We start from the raw sequence: 15779 nt of genomic DNA on the forward strand, positions 1-15779 counted from the left end.
CAAAGACCTAGTAATTAGATTAACAGCTTGAACATAGTTCTCTTTCAAAGGTGAATGCCATGTCCACGAATATTTGGAGTCATGTTCTCTGTCCATCTAGCCCAAAATATACTCCATGAAAAAATAATGGAAGTGCTTCAGCAGAAAAGATTTAAAATAGCTCTGTCCAGAAAAACCTAGAACTCAGTAGCCAGAGCTATAGCCACAGAAATGGACTACAGCATTCATGCTCCTGGTGACAGGGAGGAGAAGTGAGCATGTCTGCCTTACATCCTAGGTAAGTATTCCCACTACCACGCAATGCTTCAGAAGGAAACTGCCTCCCTTCTATCACTTTATGGGCACCTGTGGATATGTTCCTAACATACCCTCTGGGGTGACTCCTGCTGCAGGGCTTTAGACATTAGAAAGGCACTGCTGAGCAGCATTAACAGAAAAGCTTTAGTTGTGTTGAAATGATTGATACAGTTAGTTTCTCTGAACTGCTACAGTCTGACTACTATCTGCTAAACATAAAGGAAATTCTTAAAATGGTGCCGGTGTCACTTATATTCCTTGACAGTTGGTAAGTGAAAACCCCAGCATACCCCAAAACAGCAAAAGCTGAGTCTCCCTCCCCCAAATGGTATGTAACGATGGTAGTTAATTCACACAGAAAAGATCTTTTGGGGCCGATACTTCTCTCATAGTAATTTTATGTCATTCAAGTTCCAGTAACAACTGTTGAGTTTACACCATGGTGCCAAAGAGGTATATTAGATCCTTCACCTTCAAGCTATCCAGAGCTTACTTGGCTCATTTGGCACCTCTGTGTTACTGACACATGCAGAACTTTAACAGATGGTCTTACAATACTGGCAGTTTTGTACTGTGCTAGTTGTGAGGGGAAATACTCTACACAAATTGTCTGCAATTCTGGAAAATAAATGAAGTACAAATCCATATTAAGCTCAAAAGCCAAACTATAAAAAGTCAGATTAGTCATTTAACGATGTATGTGCTCTGGGTTAAATGCTCAGTTGCTGCAAAATGGCAATATTGCCCTGCAGCCAGGAGAACTATGCTTTGCTTCAGCTTCTACCAGGAATATCCATAAAGACTGTATCATTAGAAAGATATGAAATGCATTAGGAATAAGCCTTGAGACTCTTCCTCACGTGATCAACCCTGACTATCAGCAAAAGTACCTCCATAAACTGGGTGTTTTCACATACATAGTGAGGCAACAGGGTGCAACTTAAGTTAACCAAATCTCTCTTTTTTCCTGTGCCAAACAGAATTCAAGAAATAACACATCAGCTACTGTGCAAATGTTGAAATCAGCAGCGATGACCAAGTAAACAGCAATTTTACATTTTTCCTCACCTATTCAAAAACAGCTGTATGTACCACAAGCTGAATTTTACACTCACTAATTTCCCTGGCTGCAGTGGAACTTGCACTGTACATAAAAGATTAGAATTGCTCCTCCTTGTTTCTGTGTGGCTAAATTTTTCTTTTTTATTGTGCCAAATTATCAGATATATCAACTGGGTTGAACTAGTAAACCACATATGCAGAATAGTGCTTTTCAAAAGTAAACCAATCAATCTCCTTCACCAGTATATAACCTCCATGAAATGTATGTTCACACATACGTATTACAGTCTACTAGTGCAAATTTAGAACAGGCTTTTAGAAAATCACAGATGTTTTAGTCCCAATGCTCACCTCTTCTATTTGCTTTAAATGAAACATAGCTCAAAAGATATTTCAAGCTGACATTTCAGAGGCTTAGTCATTCAGTTCCCATCCATTTCAATATATTTAGTTAGATAATATGTCAGTCACCTTGTACATTATTTTCACAATGTTAGTTACATTGAAATACCGTTCCCTTAGGTAGCTTCAAAGCCCTAGAAGGAAGTAGAACCCTAAAAGCCTTATCATAAAAGAGTCCTTCAAATGCAAGAGGTACGTTCCTGTCTTCTGCTGGGACTGAATCAAAGCTGTATCAATTTTTTAAAAATTTTATTTTATCCACTAAGGTTGCTTATAGAACATGGTTGCTGGAACTGACTGATGTTATACATTTGTGACTTTGATACAAGTGAAAAGATCTTTATCAGTTTTATGTCTAATTTTATACTGAAAGATCAAACAACTCCTAAGTTTGAAGCTGTTAACAAAAAAAATATTAAACCAATTAAATTTCAGATAGGTTTCATGTTTTCTGTTCCTCCCTCAGGACTTTTGCCAGACTAAGATGACACAACATACTTCCAGAAAGTACTTATAAAAATGCAAGATAATCTGTCTCTGAAAGCATAAATTATTTCTCCTCATGAAAAAAGAGAAGTCAAAAGAAATGTTAAACAGACACAGTCAAAATGTAGGGACATCAACCCCTCTGCTTCTCTTCCCAGGCATAAACATTTTGTCAAACATTTCAAGCTATGATTCTCAATGTAGCACTTCGCTGTGATATTCCCAGGAGAGAAGAGGAGTTGGTATACATATTTTAGTACCAATAATGCAAGCACGTCCTATCCTGGGAAGAGGTCCTCCCTTACAGATGCAGAATGTGAGATAACATGATAGGAAAACTTCATGATCATCCTTCCAGTTACTGAGAACCTTCCCAGCTTCTACAACAACTGGTCATGGCTACCCTCTTCCTTGAGCCCATCCTCTGCAGAGCTCACCACAGGTCCATGGTGAACATTTCCTACTCTTGGAACATATAGTATCCTTTCTGGCAAGAGGGACATGAAATGAAAGGAGTCTCTTGGGGAGACAAAAGGCAAAGGGAAGGGGATAGGAGCATAGGATTTATTTTATCCATTCTAACAACATCCAGCACTCTACCAGACACCTTCTAGGGTAGGTTCAAGTAGTCTTGGAGTAAACAATAATGGAACCATCTGCCTACAGCTTCAAGCAAAGGTCATTCTTAATGATTTGGAATGCTACATTTGGTAAAACAGTAGGGATTTAGGGGATTTATAAATCTAAAAAGAAAAAAAAAAGTGCAACATTTCCACAGAGAGACTACATCTGTTAGTGAATACAGAGCTTTGTGCTGTAATTCATGTCCCAAGCTGGGCATTACTCGATTTTGATACAACAAAATCCTATGGAATCAAAATGCAGTTTGTCTTTGTGATTTCTCTTTGCCCTTCCTATCTAATATTTTTTGAAACAATATCCAAAATCTTTCTTCTTAAATACCTTTATAGTTTCAGTAGGCACTCCAGGCTCTGGAACTTTATCCAAGTAAGTAGTCAAGTCTTGATCCACATGTTCAAACACTAATGTTAACTTGGTCTCTCTGTCTGTTCGTGACACGGTGCACACATCAAACAATCTGAGAGAAGGAAAAGAAAAGAGGAGGTAAGTATACAGGAACCAGTACAGACATACCTACCTTGAAGCTTGTACATGTCTATTTAAATTTCTTACAGTACATAGAAAGGAAAAAAGAACTTTCCAAAGGTAGAGCAATCTTTGAGCTCTTGATTCATCAGATAACTACTGATACTGATAATATCGTATCTCTCTTTCACGTGTGGATTCTGAAATAGGATTAAGTATTAAGAATTCATCAGCTGTTTAAAGTAAAATAATTACATGAAAAGAAAATATTTTTTGGACAGAGCAACTAGAGTTAATACAGCAAATGACTTGATATTTATCCACATTCTGTGCTGCAGCACTTACAGTCATTTTAACAAACTTGCGAGAAACATTTTTGAGAAAAAATATACAGGGTGTTTGCATGCACCTTCAGTTTCTTCCCACATAACTCCCATGTTCACCATTACCTGGCTTTATAATTAAATTTCCTTTGGCAGAAACAGAATCTTTTTGCTGATTACTCTTGCAAGTTCCTGGACGCAAGGAATACCTTCAGAGTCAGGACACAGTCTGGAAAAAAGCTTTGTGCACAAGATGACACTACTAAGAAAGCTGTCTTCTCTCATCACTTTCTGTCATTCTTTTACTGAAATTTCTTTATCATTTCACCTTGTTGCACAACATCAAACTCAAACTAATTTGCAAAGCTCTTCATAATGTCACATTCCTATCTGATTACTCTATTTTCTATTGTTTTCTCTTTTTAATTAGAATTTCTCTCATCTTCTCCACTCCATCTACTGTACCAGCTTTAATCACTGTTTTATCTTTTTCACAAACGTCTGCCCATCCTTCTATGCTTCACACCTATACTCACACCAGTGACTTTTGCTATCCTTTCTCAAGTCCCACTTCTACAAAATCAGAATAGGAAACCATCTTACAGATGGAAGGACGCTTGTTCCCCACTCACATACTTTACTAATGTGTTTATTCATTTAGTTTTAAATCGTACAGATCAGATTGCCTTTCACTCTGAAGTGAGACAGAAAATCAATCGCTACTTGTATTAGGTGACAGTAGATTTAAAAAACGTATGAATATAGTTATTGAGAACAAAGTCTACACAGTTAAACTGAAGAACCAATCAATAACAAACCAAAGTAATGTTGATACCACTGCTTAATTTGGTCAACATCATAGCAGTTACGTTGTTTTACTACATGTATCTTTCATCCTCTTACTTAGAATAACTGCTTCCTTACTTCGTGCAAAGTGCAGGATTTCTGATAATATTATCAAGTAAAATTTTTGTTCTTTGTCTTAGGACTAAAGGCTTTATATGCAGGATCTGTAGACAACAGATCATGCACAAAGCCTTGGGGATCACTGCTTTTCAAAGAGGACATCTGACAAACAGACTAGGAAAACACTTTGTACTGAGTTTTTACTTCTTACCTTAAATCTCAAAATATTTCACAAGAGAAGAGATGATAAGAATTGGCACAACTGTCTGTGAAGACTGCAATCCAGGTTTAAGAGAGCAGTATGTTTCACTTGAGATGATATAGATTTAACACGTTAAGGCTGTGGTCCCACTTTAACAGCATTTCCTAAATGATCTTTGGTCAGACACTTAAAAATTGTTTATTTGCCACCATGTGTTGAAAATGGACGCATGCACAATCCTTTTAGCTTAAAGAAGCTTTTCAGTGAGTAATAATTTGGGAACCGGAGTTACAGAATATGGAGAGACTGTCACCCTACCTCTGCTAGAATACTAATCTGTACTTAAACTGTAATCATCATATGAACAAATATTAATTAAATTATTATGGTAACATAGTGACTGTAACAGCAAATGCCTCGGCACATTTCTTATAAAGACAAATACTGTTCTTTTTATGATTCCCTTAATGGGGCATACACAGAAGATAGATGTCCTGTACACGGTAAATCAGTTTTGTGAAAAGTCACAAACCTTCCTGAAAAGTGAAATTTACTGGTATTTGGCTGGAGGTTAATAATCTGCAATATATTTATATAAATCAATGTGGAATGTAGCCGGACTGCCTATAACCCCAACACATGCAAATAGAGAGGAGACAGGCAGGTCTGAACATCTGAACATAAACACTGGAAAATATTTCCAACTGTATGATTCCTTTGTGTTGACCTACATTTACCTAAAAATGTTCTAAAACACCTTTTTTGCCAGGTATTTAATACACTGGCAAAATGATCTTTTCAACTATAGCAGAATAATAATTCAAGAAAAAAAAGGAAAAAAGTTTTCCCTGTATAAAATATAGAAACAACATGTAATTTCCAACTCACTGGGGAGGGAAATGCTGATTCTCTGTTTAATTCTTCTGTATGTGGCTTATTTTGATTCTGGCATTTTCTGGCACAGCAAAATAAGGAACTCAGAGGAGCGCAATTCTAGTCATCTATTACTGAGTAATAATATTACCACTGAGTAATGATATTATCTTTCCTTTTTATACATCCTTTATGTGAAAACCTAAATGCTTTACTATTAATAATAAAAACTCCAGATCCTGCGCCAGGCTGGGTGGAAGCACATTGCGTTTACTCACAGAAAATACAGCTGCTGCCTTAGAAAGATAATAATTTAAAGCACAGCTTATATGAATCCACGATATTACAAAAAGACAACATCTGGCATTGCCCATGCTAATCATTCCGGAAATAGATTGAGAAAGACACAGCCTCTTTATTTAGTAGTTTCCATAGGGATAAAACTACTTTTTATAAATTATATTCTTTTACATCCACTGTGAGAAAATCACCCATAAAGTTGTCTTCTTTAGCTAGGAACATCTCTGCTGCCTTCAGTGCACAGCTCTCAAGCCATTTCCTCATGATTTTCTGTATGAGACGGGTTAGTTTTGCATGTGATTGTCTCTCTGGAACAGCGAATAGTAAAAGGCCTTTTATTTAAAGAGTTACTATGTGGACACTGTCCTACGTGAAGTAAATGTACCTCAATTAATACAGGATTTCCATACCGAATACTTTGTAAACACAAGCCCTGCCCTTCTATTGTACTTAGAAAAGAAACACTTGAATTATTTGATTAAAGTAAGATCCGCTATGGGAAATCCTGCAAGTATTTAACAAGATGTTTGGCTGGGAGTCATACACCGCCTGATGTGTCGATCTGAACTGGAACATTGTTGAACAGACTCATACAGAGTATCTGTGTTCTAATGCAGACATTTTTTCAAGTTAATTGTACTAAAGTAAAAAAAGCTTATCAGCTACAAATCTGTGTCTCTGTTTTATTTTACGTGTCTAGTGCCTAGTGGATCTTACTATAACCTAGCAGAATACCTGCCTTCCTACAAAAATACTTTCATTTTTTTGAATGCAGAAAACTAGATGATGCACCTTGAAGTCTCCATAGCTTCCTACAACATGTAATCTGACAAATACAACCTCAGTTCATCTTCATTTTACAATATACAGTCTGAATGCTTAATGCTTTTATAAGAAAAGACACAGTTATGCCAATTCCTTTGAAAACTCTTGTGTTTACTGACTGATACTAATTTGGTAACTGCTTCTAGAAAGTCTTTAAATGTTACTGGACTTGCTTTTGAGATGCTCTGAGAACTGCTATAAAGTTACCCACTTTCAGGTGGAATAAACTTTTTTCCTGAGCAAACTGAGATAACGGCGATGGAGATCAAACCCATCAGCCCAAGCCACCTGCAAGAAATACCAAAAACCAGATCTGACTGTAAGACCTGAAAAACTGTAGGACATGAGTTCTCTTGGCTATTGTCAAACAGATGAGTAAGTACATCTGGAAAATTAGCCAGATCATACTCAAAGGGAAGACCAAAGAATTAGATACGTGCTGCTAATGCATCTAAAGGCTTATTGTTATTTTTACTGCAGTAGGACTAATGCAAGGTGAACACGTATCTGTTTACATTGCTGGTCACTCACAGCACTGAACAAAACCACAGTCCTTGCCCTCTGAAGTTTTTCAATAACATGGATTTACTTTAATTTTCTTGGGAACAGTGTCTTCCTAGGAAGAGTTACTTCCTAGCTTATGCATGACAGAGAAAGAGAACTGGAGCCATTGATTTATGAGTAGGAGAAATGTTTAAGATGTCTGTGGTGTGGTAAGTAGTGGCATAGTAATAGCTACAGTTTTAAGGTTTCATAAGTCTGGACAAAGACTCAGATGGAAAGAGTTTGGTGGTCTCAGCCTAACTCTGAAAGGTATTTATCCACACGACAGAAAACCAGCACAGAATTTATGTATGATTGACAGTGTTTACACAAATACCACAAGATTGGGATACCAAGACTATTACAGGTTGTGATCGAGGTTTATTGACAAATACGTGGCAGGAGCCTGAATAGCTTCTGCTTTCACTGCCTTTGGCTCAGGTTAATCCTGTGAGTCCGTAATTTTCAAGGGCACAGAAAATTTCAGCCTCTCATACCTAAAAGCATTATAGAATGACAGTCAGGCATCCTTTGAGTCCAAATTTCAGCAGCAGCCTTGGACTCTTCTGTTCTCTGGAAGCCACTCAGCAGCAAGTTCTTCATTCACCCCAACTTCTTAAACTATACAATCCTTGAAAAAAACAGTTTTCCCCATACTTTTAATATTTGCTACCTTCTCCTTTCTTGCTTTTGAAGAGGAAAAAGACTCTGCTAACAGAAACCAGTCTCCACCTGGAATCACATATACCCAATGTATTGTAACAAAGGGGTTGTATTTCAGGTGAAGAAGACAATAGCTGGACAAGCGGAGTGGAACATGTGCTTTACGAGAACCATGTCCCACGTAGCAAAACAGGAAATAGAGCTTCACACTCTGAAACGGTATGACAGAGCTCTTGCCCTTTGTTCAGGACATGCTGCTTTGTCTCATCTTAATCAGCAATCACCTACTCCTCCATGCCTCTGAAAGCTGGTATTTCAGACGTAGATTTTTCTCTCTCGAAGGAGCTTTAGAGAAGTACTTTTAGATGAAAAAAGAGCACATGTAGCTGAACAGGCCACTAAATTCCAAGTATCTCATAGTTTAAGTGCATTTTTTCTGGGATAACATTTGTAAAACCACGTAGTAATGCAAGACCTAAGTTCCATTTTCAAAAGTGTATGGGGTCTTCAGTAGCTTCCTAATGTGCTTGTCATACCAGCTGCAGCTGCACCAATGTGCATCAATACTTAGGATATGCCTCCACGGCAGACTGCAACACAGTGCAGAGACACTTAGACCACGCTCAACTGACCCATCTCAGTACCGAAAATGTACAGTGTGACAGCCCAGCACTGCCTGCAGCATGGTAAACTAGTCCACCGTGAGCTCCATCCAGCAGCAGTCAGATGCCTAGAGTCAAACTTGATTAATTAAAATAAGCTTGGGTATCTCTACACCGCTCATGGCGACTGTACGTCTCAAATCCTTATTCTCTACATTTCCACTGGGTTCTTGGAGTTTGTGAACATTTTTCCTGCTTTGCTAGCCTTCCAGGAAAGAGTAGCAAGATCTCTTCTTGTCTTCAGAAGAAACCTCTTTCAGGCAAATAGCAGAAAAGGGCAGAACATAACATCAGATAAAATAAATGAATTTATCTAGGAGAGGCAGATGTTATGCAGATATATGTTTTCAACTCTGCAGTCGCTCATTCATTATCTGCTATGCACAGAGCAGAAAGAGCTACCACGAAGACTCAATTGCATGATGAAAGCAAGGCAGCAGAAAGTCCTGTCCTGGAGACCTACTCGAGCAGAGCTCAGCCAATATTCTTGCTTATAGTCCACTCACCAGTGAGGTTTAAGGGAAAGAAGGAGGATATTAGGATGACAAGGCAATCGTTCATCTGCAAGCTGAGCTTTGTGCTGTAATTTTTTCCAGTCTCTCTCCCTTTCTGACTTGGAAAAATTATTTAAAATGCTTAACTGCATAAAAGATGTTTTTGTTCTTTAAGTGCGTGTGAGGAAGAGAGACAGAGAAAGTGACAGAGAGAAATAGATGCTCTTGAAAATGAAGTAAATAGCACTGGCTAAAGTCCGATAGTGTGGGCTGACTGGGCAAGCTTTCAACGCTCAGTACCGACTGCAGCCCTGACCTGCAACACCCCTGCTCTCCTGCGCTGGGCCCCACTCGAGCAATGACAAGCCCTGGTGCCAGACTGAATGGTTTTGTGATGCAGACAAATGTCTGCTCCAATGAAACCACCAAAACTAATTTTCATTTTCAACAGAAGCCAAGATTTGTGCCCAAAAGATGAAAAGGCCAAGTACATTTATTCACTGTGCCACCCAAGTCAATAAAAGATGCAGTTGCTGTTAAAGAGTTTTACTTCAAGGAAAAACATGCTTGACAAGACGTTCTCTGCACCTCTCTTTGTTTATAGCAGCATGCTGTCTTTTTTAGCCCTCACACTGCCATTTCTTGCTCACCTTCTTTGCAAAGGGAGATTATTTTTAATAGGCAAGCACCAGAAATGGATCTGGTGAGGCTCAGTAATTCAAACAATATCCTGCTTTGCAAAACTTCACTTTCAGGACTTGTCCTACAGTTCACCAGTTTTTGAAATACTTAACTCCTCACCAGTCCATTAACAACTTCATCTCATTGCAATTGATTTTAAATCCAACCTGGCCACACACTGAGCAATTGCCATTACCGAGGGAAAATACCAGCCTGCTGGTGCCTACACTTATTCCTGTGTGCTGCCGCACCAAACAGACTGTCAGATTGTGTCTGCGGGGGACAGGCCAAGTCACCCCCAGATCAGAAAAATAACGTGGCCTGTTATGAAGACAGTCGCTGACAGACTGTTTAGGATCAGCAATAGCTGTCTGACCTATTCATAGTGCTCTCATGTGATCCTCGAGCAAGCAAATGTACACTGCCTTTCAGAGTCATGTACCCTGCCATTACACAGTACTGAGCTTCCAGTAAGCTTCCATAAACTTCCAGTTCAGAGTACAATTTAAAGATGCTCCAATTCATTGGCAGTGCATGTGCATCTTTATTAAGTGTTTTAGATTTTCTGTAGAATACATTCCTCAGGGAGAGCTGCATTCCTTTTTACATTCCCTAAATTGCTCAACATGTAAATAATACTTATGTCTGAATATTGATTTTTTTAATTCAAATGAAAGGAGCAAGAAGTTATTCTGTGCTCCCAGGTGTACCTGGTGCAAGATGGGATACGACAAAATCCAGTCTTATTCATGTGTAGCTCACAGTCAAACTGATTGCTTGTTATAGACTCCACTCCAGTCTACATTTTGAATTCATGCTTGTGCCAAACCTACAGGATCTAAACCTAAGTTGATCATCTCTTTCCCAGATTTAAATAAAAACAACAACTCATCTTTGGAAGATTTTACAACAGTATAAATTATCATTCATTCTTTAGTAGTTCAATAATCTAATCTATTTATACTTGAGACTTAATGGTGATGCCAACACATCAAAAATAACAAAGTAAATAATAACCCTCCACTCCATATAAAAGGTATTCACACCAAAAAATCAAATGTCCTATTTGATACTCTGTACCATCTCATATAGTTTTTTAAATCCTTGCAATATCACAGCAGTTCCCGAGGTGTTTAATTCAGCATTTTTAACTGGTAAGTAATTCCAATGCAAATTTGATACCAAGCTCTTGCTTTTTAGAGATGCATGGGGAAACCTAAAAAACAAGAAGCAGGTACTGTAGAAGATGACAGAAGAGGTATACTGTTTTAGTGCTTACCACCATGCTGCTCCTGAATGACCTCCAGATTACTCTACAGCCATGGGGGATGGTGGCTGTTCGCAAAACTCAGGTTCTGTTTGAATCCGAATTAACCTTCCAGTGTACACTAAGACCCCAGGAATACAAGCAATCACAGCCTGACTGATAGTACTTCTGAAGGGCAAATCTAGTCATCAGGGCCGTTGAACAAGTAAGGTAAGGGGGCTTGCTAAATGGTGCAAATACAACTGAGCCCTGATGATGTTGCTACCACTTCCTAGGAAGAAGGGGCAGTACTGGCAGCAGCTGAAAGAAGCCCAAAGCTGGTATGGTGGTGGTGACGGTGATGAGGAGGGGAGAGAGAGTACTAGGTGCAAAATGTCTTGCTGTGGTTCTTTTACTGGCATTAACAACAGCCTTGATTAAGACCCTCAGAAAAAGTATCATTGTAGTGATTTGTGAGACACCAACACATTAAAGCCTTGTAAGTAAATACATTTCTACGTTTCATAGGTAGAGATGGGACCAAACAGTCTGTGTTTCTCAAAGAAGGATCAAGAGCTGACTTTTAGAAAGGGAAAATTTCCATGGTTCAACAATACTGTGAACTCCACTGCAAAAGCAAAAGAGCAGGAAAACAGAAGAAAAAAAAAGCCTAAAGAAAAATAAAAGGCTAAATTGGCTAAAGTTGACAATACCGATATGCACAAAGTAAATAAATAGCATATATGTTAGTAAACACAGCTGTTAATTTGAAAAACAAATTCATTCTTTTTAGTCCTTTGAATTGTGTTGTTCCAATGTATTCAATGAATTATTAAGGAAATATGTAGGCTTTTTAATGTAACATGCTGTATAGCCATGTATTAAACAGAAAACAATTAGTATACATAGGAGTGAAACACAGTAAAACATTGAATGGTTCACTGTCATGCCCATTTGTTTGTATTTGGGTTTATTATTATGTATAATTTCTTAAACACAATGTTCTTGACTCTCCAGATGACATTATAGCAAAGAAGATCCTTGGTAGGAAAATGAAACAAGCACCACTCTGGGAAATCAGGTGCAAACTTCTTACAGCGTCTGCTTGTTTATTGCTATGACAGCACGGTCAGTTGACATAACACAAGCTTTGACCAGTATTTTATGAAATGTTTTTATATCTGTCAGCATGAAAATGCAATTTCGGAGTTAGGGTAGTAGCATGCAGAAAAAACCTGTCATAGATCTTGATCTTGCACGATCCACTAGCCCTGAACTACCTACCAAAGAAGTTACGCTGTGCTTAACTTCCAGCATGCAAATAACCTAAGTGACTTCTAAGGAAGTATACATCATCTAAAGCTTTGTCTCCCTTATATGCCTGGTAGCTTTCAGAAATGAAAGCAGAGAAGAGAAAAATAACAGAATTCATCGTCTGTGCACATGGAACAAAAGACATTATGCAAAAAAGGTCATTTTTCTCTTCCTTATACTCAGTCAGTCATTACCTGGACAGAGCAATGTAAATCCGTGTATGCCGTTTAAACCTGTATCTACTACGATAGTGGGTGTCTGTTGTTCTTGATCTGGCTTCTCTTACCCCTGCAGTGAGAAGTCTACAACTTGGGGCCCTGCATGTGAGCTCCCCTTTTGCACCTCAGTGTCTTTAACTGTACCACAGTCTCTCCTTCCTAACTTTTCAATTACCTTTAGGACTCAAGTTAATTCTTGAATATGGCCATACATCTCTGAAAACAATGTTCATAATTTATTCCAAGAGTTCATCACAATATTTGTTTTTCCTTAAATTCTGAAATGAACAAAACTGTGAACTGTTACTTTCCCCGTCTTTACCCGGGAGACTAGAAAACAGCAATAGATATGAACAGTTCTTGTCATCTTACAAATGGAAACAGCAATTTAACACCAGATATTTAAACTGCATGAAAACAACTTCTAAAAATGTCTAAATCTGTTGAAAGAATCTGTTTATGGATTCAGTGGAATTGCTCAAAATTTCCTGAAAATGGACCAGACATATCCACCCACTTCCAACGCAAGCACGGTGGTTAGGCGGCGAATGCAGTTGCCACATTCAGCAATAGACCAAGTGAAAATCCAAAAGGTGTCTTACATTTTGTGTGTTGATTTCCACTCATGCTTGTCCTGAATGAGGGTAAAAGACATAAAAATAGAGACACAGTTCACAGCGCTTTTTGGCTACACTTGATATGGGGAATGACTTTGATCAGGCTTTGATGCCAGATGTATTCCCAAGAACCCTGTGTGCCGTAATGCCGGGGCACCATTAACTTCAGACAAAGGCAATTCCTCCATTCACTTCAGCAAAATCTGGAAAGGAGCACAGTGAACCCAAGCAGCCTCCCAGTGGCACTGTACCGTGTCCCATCGCCACCACTCAACATGCTATAAGTCACATCCCATCTGCCAAAAAGTAAATAGCACTCAGGTGATTTCCAAAAATCAAAAGACAAAGGCAATTGCTCACATGGGTAAGAAAAACAAACAGGATTTGGCCAGTTTTGGGGAGGCAGACAGATTTATGCACCTAAACACTGCACTCCTCTTTATAAGTTGCATTCTAAAAGAAAAACTGAGTGGCAGAGGGTAATATATAACTTTATAAGAGAAAGAAAACAGTGAGGGGATATTTATTCTAAAATCAAAGCATCGAAACTAAGGGAATACAAAGTTAAGGTAACACTTAAATTCAGCACACACAGAAGGCAGATTTAAGGCTTGCAGGAAAACTAACAACTCTGTTGCACGTAGCTGTCTTTGGCTACCCATCACCAGACAGTTCAAATGCCATCCATCTATACAACAGCCTAGTAGAGCTTGTGAAGCACTGAGTTGTCCTCTCAGCTACCATGGAAGAGACATAACTCATGTAATGGAGCTGCTCAGGTGTTTGGTGGTTAGTCTGAACAGGTCATGTATGCGTCCATGTATTCAAGGGAAAGAATTAGGTTGGTGGAATCACTCGGGGTGGGGGGGGCGTCCTGTCTCTCCCTGCTTGCTATGGAAGACACCTAGATGACAAATTTAGACAAGATGCTTGAATGTAACTGAATTTAGGAGAGATGACTTTTTCCCAGGAAGACTATAACTGAGCAAATTTACTTGGTGAGATTCCAGATTAAGTTAAATTGATTTTTGAAGATATTTAAAAATATTCTTCTCATGGGGAACTTAAAACAAAGTGAGAAAGAAGTCAAAAGAAAAAAAAAAGACCCTGAAAATGCTTCTGCCATATTCACTTAACTCCCACCGACCAGGATCAATCCTAAAAGCTCTGCACACAAGAGCCTTTACCTAAGCCTCATGAAGTCAGTACATGTATTTAACTGGCTTTGGCTCAGGTCCAGAATTTCCTTTAATTTGAAAGGGAGCTTCACCTGTGACAAACTTGCAGGATTGAGTTTAATATTCATGTTGCACAGAACAGAAACAAATGGGACTAATAAATCTTCAATAGAAATTTACAAGATTTTTCTGGCTTAATAAATTTAGCCAGGGGCAATTGCTCTTAAGCACTCGATACATAAAAAGGGATCCTTATTTCCATCAGCATGCAAATTCCTTACATGTTTCATCAGAATTGAAGACATTATATCTTACAAGTTTTTAAAAACGTGGACTTCATGGCTGCTCTTTTTCCCATTCACGGTCATTCACACGTGGCCATACAAGCTCCTTGGCTGTCATGTCACTTCTTCTACTAAGCTGTCTTTTTTTTTATTTATTTATTTTCAATTAATTCATAGCACATGCAAAGAAAACTAAAAATGTCTGTTTATGTAAGATTCTCAGGTGCTTTCATCCTCCAGTTCTTCAGGTAGATGTCCAATACACATTTCCTCCTTTTCCAGCCAGTTTACACGGCACTGTGAGCCAGCCATGTAAAGATTAATGCCCATGGAGTGAAGTATTCTACAGGCTGTACAGCTCTTTAAGTATTTCCTTTAAGCTCTTGCACACATATGTAAAAGAAAACAAATTAAAGATTATTTGCAGAGTTTGGCAATGAAAATGAGGTGTTAGTAGCATTTTGAGCTAGCAATAAATTTTATTCGACTGTTTTATTACTTCGGGGCAAAGGCAACAATTTCTTTTGGGGCGTCTTTTAGCAGCATGAGATGAGGGTTTACATTTTAATGCATGTATAGTTTTGAAATAAATTCAGCATTTTGTAAATGATAGTGTATGTCAGATGTAAATACATGACAAAACTGTATTTTGGTTGTTTTGCAGCGCCTTTCACATTTCTGAAAGAAATGAGCAAACTATAATAAATCTTGCAAAACAAGGTTTGGTTCCTGGAGCGCTAAAACATTTTTACGTCTAGGCAAATGAAAACAAAGTACATCTACCCAAGCTCTGCAAGCAAAGGAGAGTGTGCTCTGCGACGTCCAGGCAGCCAGCGTCAGCTCAGGCTGAGCTGAGGAAGATCTGAGGACAGCAGAGCGTAATGGCTGAGGCTCCGCAGCGCTAACATGGCTACGCAGCTTCCAGCTGGCTCAAAGCACCGGCAGAGCGAGTAGGCATCTGCCTGGGAATGAGGCAGGGCTGGCTCACATCTGCTTGCAAATGTTGCATGGACTTAGAAAACAGTGGACACAGATTACTTAAGATCATAGAGCAAGTTGGTGTCAAAACTGTCGAGCCTTAATTTGCCTGGAATTA

At 38.6% G+C, this 15779-nt stretch overlaps 1 protein-coding gene across 1 annotated transcript in view; it reads right to left on the bottom strand.

The window, feature by feature from the left end:
• The window catches only part of CDK6 (cyclin dependent kinase 6), a 131823-nt gene that overhangs the window by 97028 nt on the left and 19016 nt on the right, over window positions 1-15779 (bottom strand). The window contains exon 3 of the mRNA XM_059819037.1: window positions 3211-3346. Coding sequence (XP_059675020.1) covers window positions 3211-3346 — 136 coding nt within the window. The remainder of the gene's footprint in view (window positions 1-3210; window positions 3347-15779) is intronic.

The sequence above is a fragment of the Gavia stellata genome, chromosome 6 (genome assembly GCF_030936135.1).
Source record: "Gavia stellata isolate bGavSte3 chromosome 6, bGavSte3.hap2, whole genome shotgun sequence".
Lineage (NCBI taxonomy): Eukaryota > Metazoa > Chordata > Aves > Gaviiformes > Gaviidae > Gavia > Gavia stellata.